The sequence below is a fragment of the Alligator mississippiensis genome, chromosome 7 (assembly GCF_030867095.1).
Source record: "Alligator mississippiensis isolate rAllMis1 chromosome 7, rAllMis1, whole genome shotgun sequence".
Lineage (NCBI taxonomy): Eukaryota > Metazoa > Chordata > Crocodylia > Alligatoridae > Alligator > Alligator mississippiensis.
The window spans coordinates 9118979-9135920 of record NC_081830.1 but is presented as its reverse complement, the minus strand read 5'-3'; the positions used below and the strand labels follow the sequence as shown (position 1 = coordinate 9135920).

Genomic DNA, 16942 nt, shown 5'->3' with positions numbered 1-16942 from the left:
AACTATCCCCTCCCTCACAATCTTTCCCATAGATACATAGATGTTAGGGTCGGAAGGGACCTCAATAGATCATCGAGTCCGACCCCCTGCATAGGCAGGAAAGAGTGCTGGGTCTAGATGACCCCAGCATATTTGAACATAATTATTTTCTCTTTGGGCACTTCTACACATTTCAGTTTTCTCTTTTCTAGATTAATTAACTCCCCTACTTCCATTAACTCCCCTTAACTTTAATTGCCAATTAAACTCCAACCATTGGAATGGGACCATTCTCTTTGAGGCCTCCCCTTAACTTTAATTGCCAACTCCAATTAACTTCCATTGTTTCCATATATGCCCTGTTTTCTAAACCTATTATAATTCTTGTTGCTTTCTGCTAGACTCTCTCCCATCTGCCTAAAACTTTCTTGAAGTGTAAAAAGGTATTGAGGGATATCAGTGAATAGGCAAAAACATTTTTTTCCTTCTTCTTTTTGATGCAAAAATAAGTTTTTGACCAGAAAAGAAAAGAAAAAGAGAAATGCACCGAATGTGTGTGCCTTCTGGAAAATTGTACAAAAATTGAATCCTTCCCCCACAGCTGAAAAACAGGGTGGTTATTGCCTGGAAATGTTATTTTGTTTGTTTATTTAATATGTCAAATATAGAAATGAGAGAAAAATTCAAGCTGCTTTCCATGGTATTTACCTTGTGCGATTAGAGCTAGTAAACAATGACATGAATTATCTGAAAAGTGTGAAGTGGTAGAGTATCAGAGGCTCTCCCTTCAGCCAGTCCAGGTGGAGCTGACAATTCTTTGTAGACCATCTACACGCCATTTCTGTTCCCCTCTTTGGTCTAAATACTATTTCAGCTGGTCCACCTAAACTGAAGTTACACAGCTGCATAACTGCAGCTTTTATTATTTACCCACAAATTGCAATTCAGCTGTAGGCAATGAAGTGTTCATGCACCCAGCTTAGGCACTAGCCATAGCCTTACTCTTGAAGCGAATCCTTTAGGTGATTGGGAAAGAGAGATGTGGTGTAAGAAAGAAGACAGCAAGCCCTATCATGTGTGGTTGAGTGAGATGGGTTACTCCCTAGAAGGAGCTTTAGGTTGGTCTCAATCCTTTTTATCTATTGAACAATAAAATCAAGGTGCAGTGGGCCAGCTTCAAGGGAAGGCTGGAGATGGTTCTGGGAAATCCCTGGCCTGTGGCTTGGTGGCCCAAGTACAGGAAAGGAGAAGATGCAGATTAAGACTTTCTGGGAGAGAAGTCTACCACTGGCCACGTTTGACTTCCAACAAAGATGATTCCATTTTGCTGCAGGGCAAAATAGGACATTCAACTGCATTCAAGCACCAAAAACAGTAGTTATGTAGTTGTGTGTATGCCATTTCGGCATGTAAAGTGAAATAAAATTTAATCCTTCATTTCCTCTCTTCTTTTTCACAAAAGCACCCAGAGGCATGCAAAGGATTAATGAAACAAATGTGACAGAATTCACTCTTCTGGGATTCCCTACTCTTCAGAAAATGCACAGTTTATTCTTCAGCATATTCCTTGCCATCTACATCATGACAGTCACAGGCAACCTTCTCATCATATTTCTGATCAGTACCAACACCCATCTCCACACCCCCATGTATTTCTTTTTGGGAAACTTCTCACTCCTGGAAATGGGATATACTACTGTCACTGTCCCCAAATTGCTCGTGATCTTTCTGACTCAAGATGGGACCATTCTCTTTGAGGCCTGCATAACCCAGCTCTATTTCTTCTTCTTTCTGGGAGCCACTGAGAACTTCCTCTTGGCCCTCATGGCTTTTGATCGCTATGTGGCCATTTGCCATCCATTGCACTATGCTGCCATCATGAGTAGTCGAGTTTGTTGTTATCTGGCAGCTGTTTCTTGGGCTTTCGGAGCTGCATTTCCTCTTGGGCCAGTCATGTGGATTTCCAGGTTGCCTTTCTGTGGGTACAACATGATCAACCATTTTTTCTGTGATTTCCCACCAATCCTGGAGCTTTCTTGCAGTGACACGTCAGCTCATGAAACCACAATTTTTATCCAATCCTTCCTTGTGATATTAAGCTCATTCATATTCACAATGGTGTCTTACGGTTACATTGGCTCCACCATCCTGAGAATCCCTTCCAAGTCAGGGCGCAGGAAGGCTTTCTCAACCTGTGCCTCCCACCTGACTGTTGCAGTGATGTACTATGGGACAGTCATTTTTATGTATGTCCGTCCCTCTGCACGACACTCATTTGACCTCAATAAGGCTATTGCTGTAGTCTATGCAGTAGTGACCCCAGCATTGAATCCTATCATCTACAGCCTGAGAAACAAGGAAGTCAAAGTGGCCCTTAGAAAGGTATTGCAAGGTAGAAACTAAAACATGATCTAAAGAAGACCATTAAGGAATCGCCAAAACATCTAATCCCTCCCTTGCTATCCCCTTTGTTCTTCAAAACCTGTGGGCCTTAAGTGATTTTCTAGCCCAGTTTCTGGAGAAGTTGACCAGGCAAGGCGTTCTTCAGCAGAACTCCTGTCAAGTGTGTTTTCCTATGGGGGCGGGATTTGCAACAGCGGATCAACTCATTGGGTGACCAGAGATGGACCATAAAGTCCATCCAAAAGAAATGCAGGCACTAAGATGGTGGGCAAAGACATGTTTCCACCAGGTACATATTTCCAAGAGGTATGCTGTATCTTTGACCCAGATTACTTCATCAGGAACATGCTGCTCCACCTGCATCTGGTGTTCTCCACAGTCACCCTGACCAAGCCAGAAGTGTCTCTGGAGTTGAAACTCCAGAAGCATAGTACATAAAACAGGTTTCTGACACAGGCATCCTACATAGCATGGCTGTATGAGCAAAGAGCTCAGACCCTGGCAAATGTCATAGATATCAGAGATTTGTTGAGTACTCACTGGGAGATGTGGCTCAGGAATCACTCAGAGGCTCAGGACTCTCTGTCCCTGAACATGAGCCCATGAACCCCAAACCCATCCAGGCCATGTCCTGGAGATACCCTTCCACTATTCTTCTCACGTCCCCAGGAAGAGTATCCTGCATCCCATGGTCCCATAGGGAGTGGACAGCCACATAGGATTATGGTTGGGGTGCAGTTTGCTGGAGGGTCAAACTGAAGTGCCTGGAAAGTAAACAGTTTTTTTTTCTTTATACTTCAAACCACCCAACTCAACTTGGATGAGCATGACCATAGGCATCTTGTCAGCTCCCATACCACTCACTGCTCTATCCCTGGCATCTGTGACAGAATCAGATGGGACCTTAGGCATCACAACACCTCAACTTGTTCCTTCAGAACCAGAGAGGGTGAGTCCCTAATGCAAGGTCTTTGAGGGTGGCCTCCATGCATGGCAGCCAGCATAGCTATGTCTTCCATGCCTTGCAGACACTCCAGTCCATGGCCCTTTTAGGGCTGGTATGGTAGTCCCTCCTTCAAAGAGGCTACCCTAAGCTTCTTCAACATCACCGGCTTAGGGGCACACAGACAGATCGGATAATAGGACACTATGCTCCTTATTTCCCACAGTGGGGAGATGGTGCAGGAGGTGGCAGTGCTGCAGTGGGAGGTTTTGGATGTTGGCAACAAACTCTTGAGATGCTCAAGATCACGTGAGATAAGGACAAAACCAGCACCAGACCAGCCCAGGCCACTACGGAGATGTCAGCTGAGGCTGGCATTCACTCTCCAGCATAGGAATCTCTATCTGCTGCTAGTAAGAGCAAGTGTCCTGCCCCTGTCATCCCTGGAGCAATCAGCAAAGTCACAAGCTGCAGAACTTGGGCCTCTTCTGCCATCATCTTCCTGTCAAGGGGAAACCACTAGGAAATAGGGTCCTGTCTCCAGGTGTGGGCAGGAGAGTGCAGTGGAGACATCTGAGGCCAGATTCTGTTCCACTGATTAGGCACACAAGTGAATTTATGCAAAGAAATACAATTCCCTTCCCCCCTGCTTTAGGCCCTAAAAAAAAATTAATGCAAAAAGTGGGTAGTCCTCCCTACTGCTTTTTGTGACTCCATCATAAGGATGGGTGTTACATAAATGAGGCATTAATGGACTTTCAAGATTTGAATATGGTAGAATAGGATCACTTTTCAGTATCCAAATCTGCACCATCACATCACTGTTTTCTAGGCAAGGGATCCTCAGCAAGCTGTGGTGACCTGGTTGCAGTCAAGGCAGCCCTCCTACTTCTCTAGGGAAGGATGCCCTTGTCACTGGATGCAAAGAAGAGGCTCACTGTCAGTTCCAACTCCATCATCTCCCCTCTTGCATGAGATCATGGCCAGACAGTTCACAAAGAATTTCCCAGGGCAGGAACATTTATACCAGGGGTCCAATGCTGGTCCCCCTGCTGAGAAATGCCCAAGGAGGAAAAGAGTCTCCACACCAACTCCTCCATCTTTGGAGACAGATATACCATGATCAATCACACCTGTTGCCTGTGGGAAGCCTCACCTCGGTCCAACCCCAGTAAGAACGACACGTCCTGGAACCTCTTCCCTCCACCCCTCTCCCCCTGTCTCTTCCCCCACCTTTCATGAAGAGGCAATCACCCAGCTCCTATGCACCGACCATGCTACATCATGACTGGGACCAGCTCCAACTAAGGCACCAGAGTGTGTTCCCATTCAAGGTATCTGATGTGCCAAGAGTGTGTCTGATTGCCACCCACTGGCCACTCAAAAGCTTACTGGAAGATCTCCCAGATCAGCCTGGCCCAGATTGTCTCCTGTCATTCCTCCACACAGTGTCTGTGTGCCCTCCTTCAGCTTGTTTGGCCTTGTGTTCCTGTAGGTCCCGTCCTTATGACTACTCACCTCTGCCTCCTCCTTTCCTCCATGTGCAGCCCCTGAGGCAGAAGAAGTCCACATCATATGGCTTTGATGTGCAGAATGCAACATGCCATGGAAGGCATGAAAAGCAAGAGGGACTCACTTAGCAATCTCAGCAGAAGCACCTCAGGGGGGACAACTGGGACCACAGGGAAGCAAGAGGGTTCCAAGGGGCTGTGGTGGTGCAGCTACACCCCCCCCCCCCGCACCTTTGACTCCTGCTCCACCCAAAGTTTAAAACCAACTGCCCACCATTGACACTAGCAGTGGCACATCTAGCCAGCAGCACTAAGGGAGTGAATTGACTTCATGGCTCATTCATAGATGTTAGGGGCTGGAAGGGACCCTATAAGATCACAAGGTCCAGCCCCTTTGCACTTAGCCAGGAAAGACTCCTGGGATCAGATGACCCCAGCAAGGTGGACATCATCATGATATTCCTGATTTCCGATTCAAATCTTCCATCTGAATAAGAGATGTAGATTTAATTCTAATAACTGCAAGACTAATGAAACAACATCTTGTGATTAGTTTTTGCCTAGTTTGTTGTTGTTTTATACCTAATATGTAATATGACTGTGGTAGGGCACTGTGGGTGCCTGCCACTTTAAGGGCCTGGAGCTGGCAGCCACCAGGTGCCTGACGAGGGCAGCCATTTTGGAGGCAAGGGCTGCCTATATAAACAGGGCAGTTTGGCTGCTGGAGGTCAGGCAACAACATTGTCTGGTTGGAGGGCTGCTGAGATCATCTGGAGGTAAGGGAGGAGCTGTAGGGGATGGTGTGGAGGCTCCTGGTCCTGACCTAAAACTGCACCCTGCCGGGAGTGGGTTGCCTGGTGGGGCTCTCAGTGGCACGGGAGCCCCCAGGAAATGCAAGGCCAGTTACCACCCTGGTGAAAGGCAGGTCGGGGTGCCTTAACCCCTAGCCCCCCCCCCACCGGGTAGGTAACCCCGTTTGTTTGACAGGCCCAGAGGGCGGACCCCGGGAGAGAGTGAGGGGCTAGAGACTCGACCTGAACAAGAGAGTACCCTCGACTGGCCCATGCTGGGGCCAGGACCAGGAGGGTCAAAAGGGCCAGGGGCCCACTGCGAGGGACGCCCAAGAGCTGGGGGCCTGGGGTCCCGACTAGCCTGGAGATGGGCCAGGGCTGGTAGCTGAAGGTCCCGGGGGGACCACACCCGAGAGGGAAAAATGGTTTTGGGGAGCTAGTACCCCGAATGAAGGCGGAGAGGCTGTCTGATTGGAGGGATCATGGAGGGGTCCTGTTAGGATGATTCTGGGGCCCAGCGTGGGGACCAGTGAGGATGTAAACACCAAGATGCCATCTGTGAGGCTTGGGCTGTGGTATTGGGGAGGAAAGGAGCCGCAGAGAGCGCCCCCTGGCATCGGGGCACCAAAATGGGCAGCCTCCCGCTAAATTGACATCAATCAGTGAATCAATTAACATCAAGCCGTGGCGGGCGAGAAGGCGGGCGGTTGGCCCAAGAACAGGAGGGCGGGCCATGGAGATCGGCCCCAAGGAGGTCCCTTGTTACAATGACACATTAATGCACTCTTCAATAAGTGTTTTTTTTGTTTTGTTTTGTTTTTTAGTTTTACGTCAATCTTAACATGAAGAACATAGCCCTAACTCCCTAGCATATCAGTAAAGTTTCTAGTTCCTTTTTAACTAGAGAAAAATATGAGTGGGTTATATGTGATAGATAATGCGCCACACCATCTGCATGCCCTTTGTCAAAATCCTACATCTGTCCATGCAAGGAGGCATCTTCACTGGAGCTTAGGAGCGACAGACTTCTCAACCTCTGCCTTTGTAGTTTCAACATGACCCAAACAGCTTCTGGTGGAAAGCTAACACCTGAAGTTTGCATGGGATAATAATATAAAATGACTTGTTAGGACTCAACTCATTTTTAATGGGGATTAATAAAACATTTAGAACAAAATCCAAGCCCCCCTCTTGCTCCCCACTCCCCCCTCCTCCCCTCCGAGATTGCAAAAGATCATTCACACACTTTTGTTTTTCTCTCAAACTTTTTATTTATCTGCCCTTCAATTAAGACACTGGAATCTCCGCTGGGGAAAGATTTGTTGTTCACTAATTCTTGAGTGACATCAGAAACAGTGGAATAGCAGGCAGCACACCTTATGCCGTAGAACTGACCATTAAGAAATGCATTAAATATTGATAGATGGGGCCACGTTCCTCTCTCATCCACTCTGCCACTGAGAAAACTCCGCCGTTACTAGGATTTTTTGCATGAGAATGTAAACTTCTGACCTGAACATTTGTTACTGAAATATCATCAAGAAAAAGCACATGGAAAATAGTAGCAAATATTTATTGAGCATTTGGAAAGAAGATTTGCAAAGGATTATACATTCAGAGCAGGAAATGAGGCAGGTAATAATATTATTTTTTAGTATTTTATTTTCTCTGCTTCTATTGTGGAATTTTGTTTTCCCCATACATAAACAGAGCCATTTATCCTATACATATCTAAACGTGTGTGACTATATATTTTATCTATAGTTTTATCTAGTTATTACTTTTTAAAATAGCAACTTTCTGTGGCATTGCATATACACCATATTTAAAGTTAATGAATACATTTTCAATATTTATACGAACAATGGGAAGATGTTTCTTGGGTATTAACATTTCAAATACGGGCATGTGCATTTTCTCTTTACTTGTTAAAGTTGCCTAATCAAATGCCTGTAATTTTAAAGAATGCTACAGTCAGGCTGAAGGAATAATAATAATAGGAATAATAGCAGTGGTGGGGGTGGTGATGGCATTGCCTGCAATTTTGAAAACAGGCAGCATCCTTAGAATCAGAAATACCACAGAGTTGAGTTTTTAATATCCTGAAACAAATGGGAGAATTACATGTAATAAAGGCGTAACATTTTTGCAGGACAGAGGCTGAAGGGAGCAAGACTTTTCTTCAATGTTTTATGGCACCTAACTCTGATAGTGATTTTAAAAATCCTCTTATTCTTGTTCCTTGTCACTATTGATAAATCCAGAATCTTTATTGTACCACCTATTAATTCCTCTGTTATACATGAGCTAAAATGTACATGGATCACATGTGGTCACACTCCATTAAGCAGGACAATTTACATATGTAAGATGATTCCTGTAACTTTTGGTTAAATTTAGGTGCCTGAAGGTACAGATAGGTACATAGAGACAGATCTCTAAAGATCTTTAGATGTCTACTCCCATTGGTTTTTGAAGGGAACTAGGTTTTTAAATAACCTTATAAATTGGGAGTGCTGTGAGAATTTCAAAAGACCTGAAGCAGGACAGGAACTGAATCCTATTTATTTCGATGGCAGTCAGGCTCCCGTGCTAGATGCTAATTAAGTCTTTTGTGATTTTTATTTCCTTACATTTTGATACAATGCCAGTAACAAAAATCACTTTGATTGTTTCTGAATCTTTAGGCAAAAAAATAACTTTGGGCTGGACATAATTTCATAAAGTAAATGTGAAGACTTGTTTATCAATGAGAAGTAGTTGATACTAAATTTTAGCCAAGAGAAAAAAAATTGCACAATAGTTACCTAGATTTCCTAATATCTCATGTTAAACTGGGACAGATGATTATCAGGGATAAGTCTGTATATCCTAACAATTAATGGATTTATGTTTATTTACGCAAAGAGAGGATTTAGCAATTTAGGTTTAATAAGGAGCATGATTGCTTCGGACGAAGAATTTAACTGAAAAGCACGATTTTGGGACAAGCAAAATTCTTCATGGATTTGGATTAAAGCAGGCAATTTATCCCCACTCCCCCCCACCCCGCAAAATAAATGTAAGGGAAAACATGAGAAAACTTGGACACTTTCAAGTTTTTTTTAAATAACAACATAGTTTTTAAAATAGTAGTGAGGCCAAAATGTAAATTAAACTTTTAAATTTAAAAAGTTCAATTTAATTTATAAGAGAACAAAACCCAGAAAATGAAATATGATCAAATATTACTTTCAATTTAAAACTTTTCTTTTCTTGTGGGGACAGAGAATCATCCTGGTGCATGCACAGAAACAACTTATTTTTCTGATTTTTTTCCCCAAAACTTTTTCCCCCATATATTTTGGTCATCAATCCCATGATCCGATTACTCACATAGCTGTAGTTCTGATTCCTTCAGTATCTCTGAAGATTACTCCCATGTTTTCTACCCATGCAGCAAGTTTCTCATCCAAGACTAGTAAAAATTCGGAAGCTGTGTACTAAAGTCAAGGAGTTAAGCCTGTATGAGGGCCTCTTTACACATTACACTCTGTTGATTGGTATTAGTGCTAGCTTGAGTTTGGAGCAGTTACACATTATGGCTAAAAACCTTCTCTGTGCCCCACCTACACAGAGGTGACTTGCCACTAGGGCTAAATACAGGGCAGGGCAAGGCAGGGCAGCTCTGTACTTAGGGGCAGTGTGGTTTAAATGGGGGAAGAGGGGGTTAACCCCCCTCCCTGGCCCCAGACCCAAGCCTGGTTTTGCCCTGGGGGGCAGTACCTGCCTTTCTCCCCTACCCCTCCAACCCTTCTCTACTGGAGCAGACACAGCCCAGCCCAGCCCAGGGCTGGAAAGCATGCTGTGATGCTGGGGAACTATAATTTAACTTGAACCACAAAGGGGTCTGGGACAGTTTCATAAAGTGGTTTGACCTAAATCAGTTAAGTCTGATACTACATTTAACCAGATTTATTTTAAACCAGTTTCAGCCATTTTGAAACCAGTTTATATGCCTACAGGTTTAAACCAATTTCTGAGCACTTAAACTGGTTTAGGTGTAACTTCTGTCCCTAGCCTAGAAGCCGGGCAAGAAGAGGCTGGACTAGAGCTATAGCTGTGAGTTGCCACTACAGGGTTGGTAAGTCAGGACAGGCTTTTATCCCTGCCCTAGGTGGGTTTATAAGGAGAGATGGATTGGGAGGATAGAAACGTGAAGCTTAGAGGTGGAGAGTTAATGGGATAGGGGTGGGTAATGAAATGGGAGGTGAAAAGGAAATGGGGATGGGGAAAAGGTGCTGAAATGAAGTCACCCAGCCACTGAAGGATATAATAAAAAAGTAAAAATGCCAGGGTGCAAGGTTGGGCTAGCCAGGTAAAACACATGCTTGACTGAAGTGTTATCTTTATCCACAGGAAATGTATAGTATGGATGGCAGCAATGCCTTCTTCCCCACACCTTTCTGCTGGCCAGTGGGCTTCAATCCTGATAAAGGGAAGACCTGCCATATTTTTTATAGCACAAAAAAACTGAGCTACTAGACCCTGTGTGGTAAGCCACCTTTGTCTCCCAAGCACTCTAGGAGGAGCTTTCAGCAAATATCCATGGCATTATTCTCTTCCTCTTCTTTTATTGATTTATTTATTTTTACCGGCTTTAATCTAGATGGAGAAAACAGTAGAAGGAAATCAAACGGCCCTCACAGAGTTCATCTTGCTTGGACTGGGGGAACTTCCTGGGATGTACATCTTTCTGTTTGTGATCTTTTTAGCTATTTACACAGTGACTCTGGTTGGCAACATGCTCATATTGGTCACTGTCTCATGTGACCGGAACCTGCACACCCCCATGTACTTCTTTTTAGGGAATTTCTCATTCCTGGAAATATGGTATACAACATCCACCAGCCCCAAGATGCTGAGAACTTTCCTCACAGCACATGAAGCGATCCCTTTCTGGGGCTGCATTGCCCAGTTCTATTTCTTTGGATCTATGGCTGTCACAGAATGCTTCCTCCTGGCAATGATGTCTTATGATCGATTCTTAGCCATCAGCAATCCACTCCGCTACACAGCCATTATGAACTTTAAAGTTTGCATGCAGTTAGCAGCAGGGTGTTGGATAAGTGGTTTCTTGGCTCCAATACCAACTATAGTTCTTACCTCCAGGTTACCATTTTGCACTGCCAATAAGATAGACCATTTCTTCTGTGACTTAGCACCAGTCATGAAAGTCTCCTGTGGTGACACCCATGTGGTCAAGGAAATCACTTTTATGCTGGCTTCTGTTGTGACTATGGTCCCATTTTTACTGACCATAGCATCCTATGTTAAAATTCTCTCCACCATCCTCAAAATCCCTTCCACCCAGGGCAAGAAAAAGGCCTTCTCCACCTGCTCCTCCCATCTCATCGTGGTGACATTATTCTATGGGACCCTAATCTTTGTTTATGCAGCTCCCACAGCCAGTCAGTCAGCAACCCTAAATAAAATGTTTTCCCTCTTATACACCGTGGCCACCCCTATGGTAAACCCAATTATATATAGTCTGCGGAACAAGGAGGTCAAGGATTCCCTGAGGAAACTTATAACTAAATGGTCTAATCATTCCCTTCCATCACTGGCCATGCGCAAAGACAAGATTCATCATGGAAATCCATAACAATACCAGCAATGCTGTCATCACCTTAAAAATACCAAAAGACCTGGATCTTGAGTCTTTATTCACTCATTCCTTGTCCGTGAGCACAAGCTTGGGAATAAATTGATGTAGCCCTACAACGCCCACCCGGTTCCACCACCAATGTGGACACATGATCATATTAATTCATACTGCAATGATGAGCAATGAGGAAGAAAGAGACAGATCGATGGATGGATTGATAGATAAGCAGAGATAGACAGATAGAAGGTATTCTGAATGAATGGAGAACTGATTAGCTAGAGACTGGTGCCCATGCCAATGGGAGGAACTGAGCTACACGCGTTATGGTGATGGTGGATTTCTTGTGGGCTCTCCATCTAGCTTGCTTCTTCAGCCTTTTGGCTAGGGAGAGGTGAGATTAGGAAGCATCTGAACTCCAAGGGTACCAAGCTTAGGGCTTGCATGTAGGATGCCCGCCATGGATTTGGGAGTATCTGAAGTCCCAGGGTGAAGAGTCTGGGAGGTAGGATACTTGCTGTTGTTAGTGCCACACAAACTTGAATGATTGATCATGGGATTCAGAATAAATTTGTTTGATTTGGGCCAAGACACAGCATTTCAAAAAAGTTCCATTGGTATATTGGCCCAATGTTGGCCATGTGTTTTATTGTTGTGCTCAATGTTGGCTACATTTAATCAGCTTCAGAGCTGGTTTCCATTGCTGAGCACATGCTGCTTTTGGCAGCAATTAAATGGTAGACACTAGACAGTGTATTTAGTGAGTTTTCCTTGTATGCAATCATAAGATGAGGGGGGTTTTCCCCCATGCCAATGTGTAGGGACCTCATTTTGGAATGAAGTAAATAATGGTACCCTTTCTTGAAAAATGACTTTATTCTTCATGGGCAGTGAAAGAATTTGACTTACTTACCTGAATACAATTGTTCCTGACTTCCATTAAGAAAAAGAAGAGAAGAACATGCTCCTTGGGCCCCCACTACACATTACAGGTATTGCAAAATTAACTGGTTAATTGTGCAATTACCTAGAGACAAGCTACATGTGCAAAGTAACTATCATAGAGTAAAAAGCTCCAACCAGCCATAAAGTTAGACTTCGAAAATGTGTGCTAACTTTATCCCCCCACTCTGGGGGTATAGGGAAACCCCAGGGCCAGAAGACCACTTCAGGGGCTATCCCCACTACCCCAGGGGTTTCCTGCACCCAGTCAGTTGATGGGGCTCCCAGCTGCAGGGATGCACCATACCCAGCATAAACCCCACCCCAGCCCTAGGACTCAGAAGTGTGGAAAACTCTGGACCCTGGGGATACCCAGCTATCACAATCCCTAGGGCTTTGGGGTGCAGGAAACCCATGGGGAGAAGGGATAGCTCCTGCAGTAATCCTCTGCCCCAGGGGTTTCCCCACACCCCGAGGGTCAGGGTATCACCCCTGCAGCAGTCCTATGACCCCAGGGATGAATGGGTTGCCCCTGCGGCTGGGGATTCCAATCCCAAGCTTCCAGTGCAGTGGCAATAAGGCATGATGGGATCTAATGTTCAACCCCACAATCGCACCTCCTGCCATGCATGTGTGGCACGATGGGAGGCACAATTGTGTAAATCATACATTAGATCCCATCGCACCTTTAGCTTCACAGGTAGAGGGGGCCTTGGCCGCCCAGGCAATTTGATTCTGTTTGATACTGAAATGAGAATCAGTCCCACTGCCTGGTTTGAGTCAATAAATTAGGTCATAATTCCCTGTAGGAACACAGGCAGTTGTTTTATGTACAAGAATTTTTCTTTGTGTCTTTTTGTTTTTGTAACCGGGAAACAGGTCACTCTTACAAGTTTTCAGAGTATATAAGAAAGAAAGTAGTGTAGGCTGGAACCTTAGAGACTAACTGGTTTAGAGAGGCATGAGCTAGCATAGGTGACGGTCTACTTTGTCAGATGCTGTGAATGGACTTGGAGCAAAAAGAGTTTACAAGCAGATAAGATGACTTAATTTCAGTTACTGGTAGCTCATTTCCTATGAAGGTACAAGAAATAGAGATGTATAATATAAGACATTCTCACAGTATCTTGGGGAAAATAGATTTTAAAGTACCTTCTGTTTTCTGTTTTTTTCTTATTCTTCCCTCCCTTTTAAGTTAAATTTGTTCATTAATCAATCTAGGATTGAGATACAGTTTGGATTTTTTTTTTAATTGACAGAATTTATTATACAACATCCCATAAATGTACAGACAAAAATATTTTTGAATGCATCACTAACTTAGCATTATTTTTAACAGTGCCATTATTACCTTTCTCATATTGTTTAGTGAAGACAATTTTCATGAGAAATTTCCTTCTTCTACAACATTTTTTTCCTCCCCCTCTCTCAAATGCACTCATGCTAAAGGAATTGTATTAGGCTGTTGCAAGAAATGATAAAGAAGTGATGAGATCCATTATAAAAGGAAGGCTGTAATCTTTTTGCAATATCATTTTACTTCCAAAGGATGGGCAAGAAGTAAGTATCTATTTATTTCTTTGCTTGCTTGCTAAACTGATTCTTTGTTTAATTCTGTCTTTCACAAATAAAGTTTTGCGTCCTAAGCATTTTAATTTGAATGAAGTATGATCACTTCTTTTGTTACCTACACTTGAGAGGGAAGGGAGGAGAGAGAGAGAAGAGAATACAAATTGCTTTTACAAAATCATAAGTTTAACAGTGGAGCACATATTCCAACAATTTTGCATGGCATTTGTGGTCCATCTAGTATATCCATATGTATTCATTTTTCAGCACACTGGGAAATATTACAGTACAGAAATGTTCCTTCTACAACCAGCTACTGCAATCAATATTACTATTGGGGATTTTGTCACTAGTCTCTCCCTTAAGCATCACTGCTTTTGTTTGATCATTTTGGTACGGCAGTTGGGAATGTTCTGTATCATAAGACTCAGTATTTACATTGCAGAACAGGGACCTGGGCTGCATGAAAACTACATAAAGTGGGGGGCAAAGAGTGCGAGATTTTCATACGTGCCATGGAGCTGACTCCATAGCTGCATCTACAGAAGATGCTTACTGTGCAGTTGGTCGTTACTACTGTGCAGTAGCATTACTGGGCACCAGGGCTGGACACAGTCATGGGTGAACCAGGCAGCTGCCCTGAGCCTGGATAAAAAGGGGGCCTGAAAATGGCAATTTTTTAAATTATTATCATTATCTCTGGTGAAGGGGGGGTCCAATACTAAAAGTTCACCCAGAGCTGCCAGGAGTCTAGGTATGGTGCTGCTGGGCATAAACCATGACATGATGCTACTGAGCAGCAGTAATGAGCTACTGGACAGTAGTAATGAGCTACTGCACAATAAGCATTGTTAGGCAACCGTACTGCACAGTAACACCGATAACGGCACAGTCATTTAGCACTTGGTTATGCAAGTACTAAATGACTACGCAGTAACAGCTGCACAGTCAGCATCTTGTGTAGACATGGCCACTCTGTGGGGATCTGGTCAATTCACTCCTTAGCCAGTTTTCACCCTTTGTACCATGTTCTGGTACATTTTTTATCATTTTTATCCTGCCTCTATTTTTAACTATGCCTCTGTAGTTGATTAATAATGGCTGCGGATTTGGCCTCATGTTCTATACCCAGCTGTTCTCAGTAAACACAACTGTTGTAAATCAAAATGTTTTTCTACAAGTTTTCTGATGAAGGGACATATAGCAATAGTTCTGAGTTTCCAGAGCTAAAAGTTCCCTTTGATATGAGGATGAGCATCATCCAGGAGAGTTGAAGGTGATCTTAATTATAGCTGGGTCAAGACTTCGGGTCTCCTGCAGAAGCAAAAAATAACCAAAAGCTCAAGAAGTAGTCCTATAACAAGTTGAAGGCACTGTTCCATTGACAATGTATAGATTATAGAGAAATATTAAATTTGGAGGATTTTTCTTCCTTAAATTCTTGCTCAGTACTATCTTATGATAAAGGTTTAGGGAATGCTACATACATTGATGAAAGGAATTCACTATTTTATTCCACTGACAATGTGGCATTGTAAAAATTAATTAAAAAATACCTGTGAGAATTTCTTAAATAATATGCAATTGTAAATAAATATTTGAAACACCAGTAAAAAAAAGAACACACAAAATGAATATATTTCCAGTCTTAGTGATTTGTATTTCCTTACCTACATATATATTTCTGTCTCCAGATATTTTCTCTCTCTACCTACATTGCACACACATGACTTGGTTTATGAAACAATGGTTCTGGTTATGATATCTAATATGCCCATGCACTAGATACATATTATGCAACGCTATTTTCCATTATTTTGCTTCTTTCAGGAAGTGCTAGAAACCAGACATGGGAGAGGACAATCAAACCATGGTGACTGAATTTGTTTTCACTGGCTTCTCCAGCCACCCCACGACACGGATGATGCTAATTGCATTCTTCCTTATGGTATATTTAGTAACCCTAATTGGAAATGGCCTCATCATCCTCTTAACCCTGTGTGATCTGCATCTTCACACCCCCATGTACTTCTTCCTCAGTAATTTGTCCTTCCTGGACATCTGCTATTCATCAAGCACCATCCCACAAGCACTAATAAATTTTTCAGTTGACAGACCCACTATTTCCTACGCTAGATGTTTTTCCCAGATGTTAAGCACGCTCTTCTTAGGATCTACTGAGTGCCTTTTGCTGGCAGTCATGGCTTATGATCGCTACATTGCCATCACCAACCCACTGCATTATACACTCATCATGAGCAAGACACGATGCATCCACCTGGCAGTGGGGTCCTGGTCCATCACCTTCCTCCTAACTATAGTCCCGTTTTTCTGCATGCCATCACGGCTCTGTGGGAAGAATGAGATTGATCATTTCGTGTGTGAAATCCTTGCTCTAATGAAGTTAGTTTGTTCAGATACCTCCAAGAATCAAATCTTTATGTTTGCCAGTGCAACATTCAACCTCCTTGCCCCTTTCTCCTTCATCCTTTTCTCTTACATGCGTATCATCATGACCATCTTGCGCATCCACTCGAAGGAAGGCAAATCCAAAGCTTTCTCCACCTGTGGGTCCCATCTCACTGTGGTAACCATCTTCTATGGTACAGCCATATTCATGTACCTTAAACCACAGTCCAAGTCATCCCAACAGGAGGACAAAATCATTTCTGTATTCTATGCAGTTGTGACTCCTATGTTAAATCCTCTAATCTACACACTGAGAAACAAAGAGGTGAAAGGAGCCCTGAGGAAAGTGACTCGCATGAAGGGAGACTCAGAGTGACTTTTATATTTTGGGGCTCCTTCATATCCGGGGATGGTGTGTTGACCCTGAGGCATATGACATCCCCAGTAACAGGAACAAACACTGTTTTTACAAATTAAAAGTACTGTTTTTCCTATTTCAACATTTTGTATCTGTTCATGTGGAAATGGAACTTTGATTAGTAGATGTTTTAATAAGGGGTGAGGTTATCCTCCATAGACTTGCTGCACTCTGAGACAGGAGCCAGGCAAGAACTACAGAATCATAGAACCAGAATGGATCTGTACGATCATTAAGTTTGGTCCCCTGCCATGAGCAGGAAGTATTGGGCTCAGAGGAGCTTGGCAAGGTGCCTGTCCACCCTTGTCTTGGACACATCTGAAGAGGGTGACT

At 43.5% G+C, this 16942-nt stretch overlaps 3 protein-coding genes across 3 annotated transcripts; all 3 read left to right on the top strand.

The window, feature by feature from the left end:
- The first annotated feature begins 1452 nt into the window (after positions 1-1452).
- On the top strand, positions 1453-2382 carry LOC102560331 (olfactory receptor 6F1-like). The gene has a single exon (XM_014603540.2). The coding sequence runs from the start codon at positions 1453-1455 to the stop codon at positions 2380-2382; it is 930 nt and encodes a 309-aa protein (XP_014459026.2).
- A 4456-nt stretch (positions 2383-6838) lies between these two features.
- Positions 6839-12322, top strand: LOC102560096 (olfactory receptor 2AP1-like). Its single transcript, XM_019488622.2, has 3 exons — positions 6839-7262; positions 10026-10161; positions 10276-12322. Exon 3 carries the CDS (start codon positions 10276-10278, stop codon positions 11269-11271), a length of 996 nt encoding a protein of 331 aa, XP_019344167.1. The 5' UTR covers positions 6839-7262; positions 10026-10161; the 3' UTR covers positions 11272-12322.
- A 3309-nt stretch (positions 12323-15631) lies between these two features.
- Positions 15632-16567, top strand: LOC132251649 (olfactory receptor 13H1-like). The gene has a single exon (XM_059731604.1). It carries the CDS (start codon positions 15632-15634, stop codon positions 16565-16567), a length of 936 nt encoding a protein of 311 aa, XP_059587587.1.
- Positions 16568-16942: the final 375 nt, after the last annotated feature.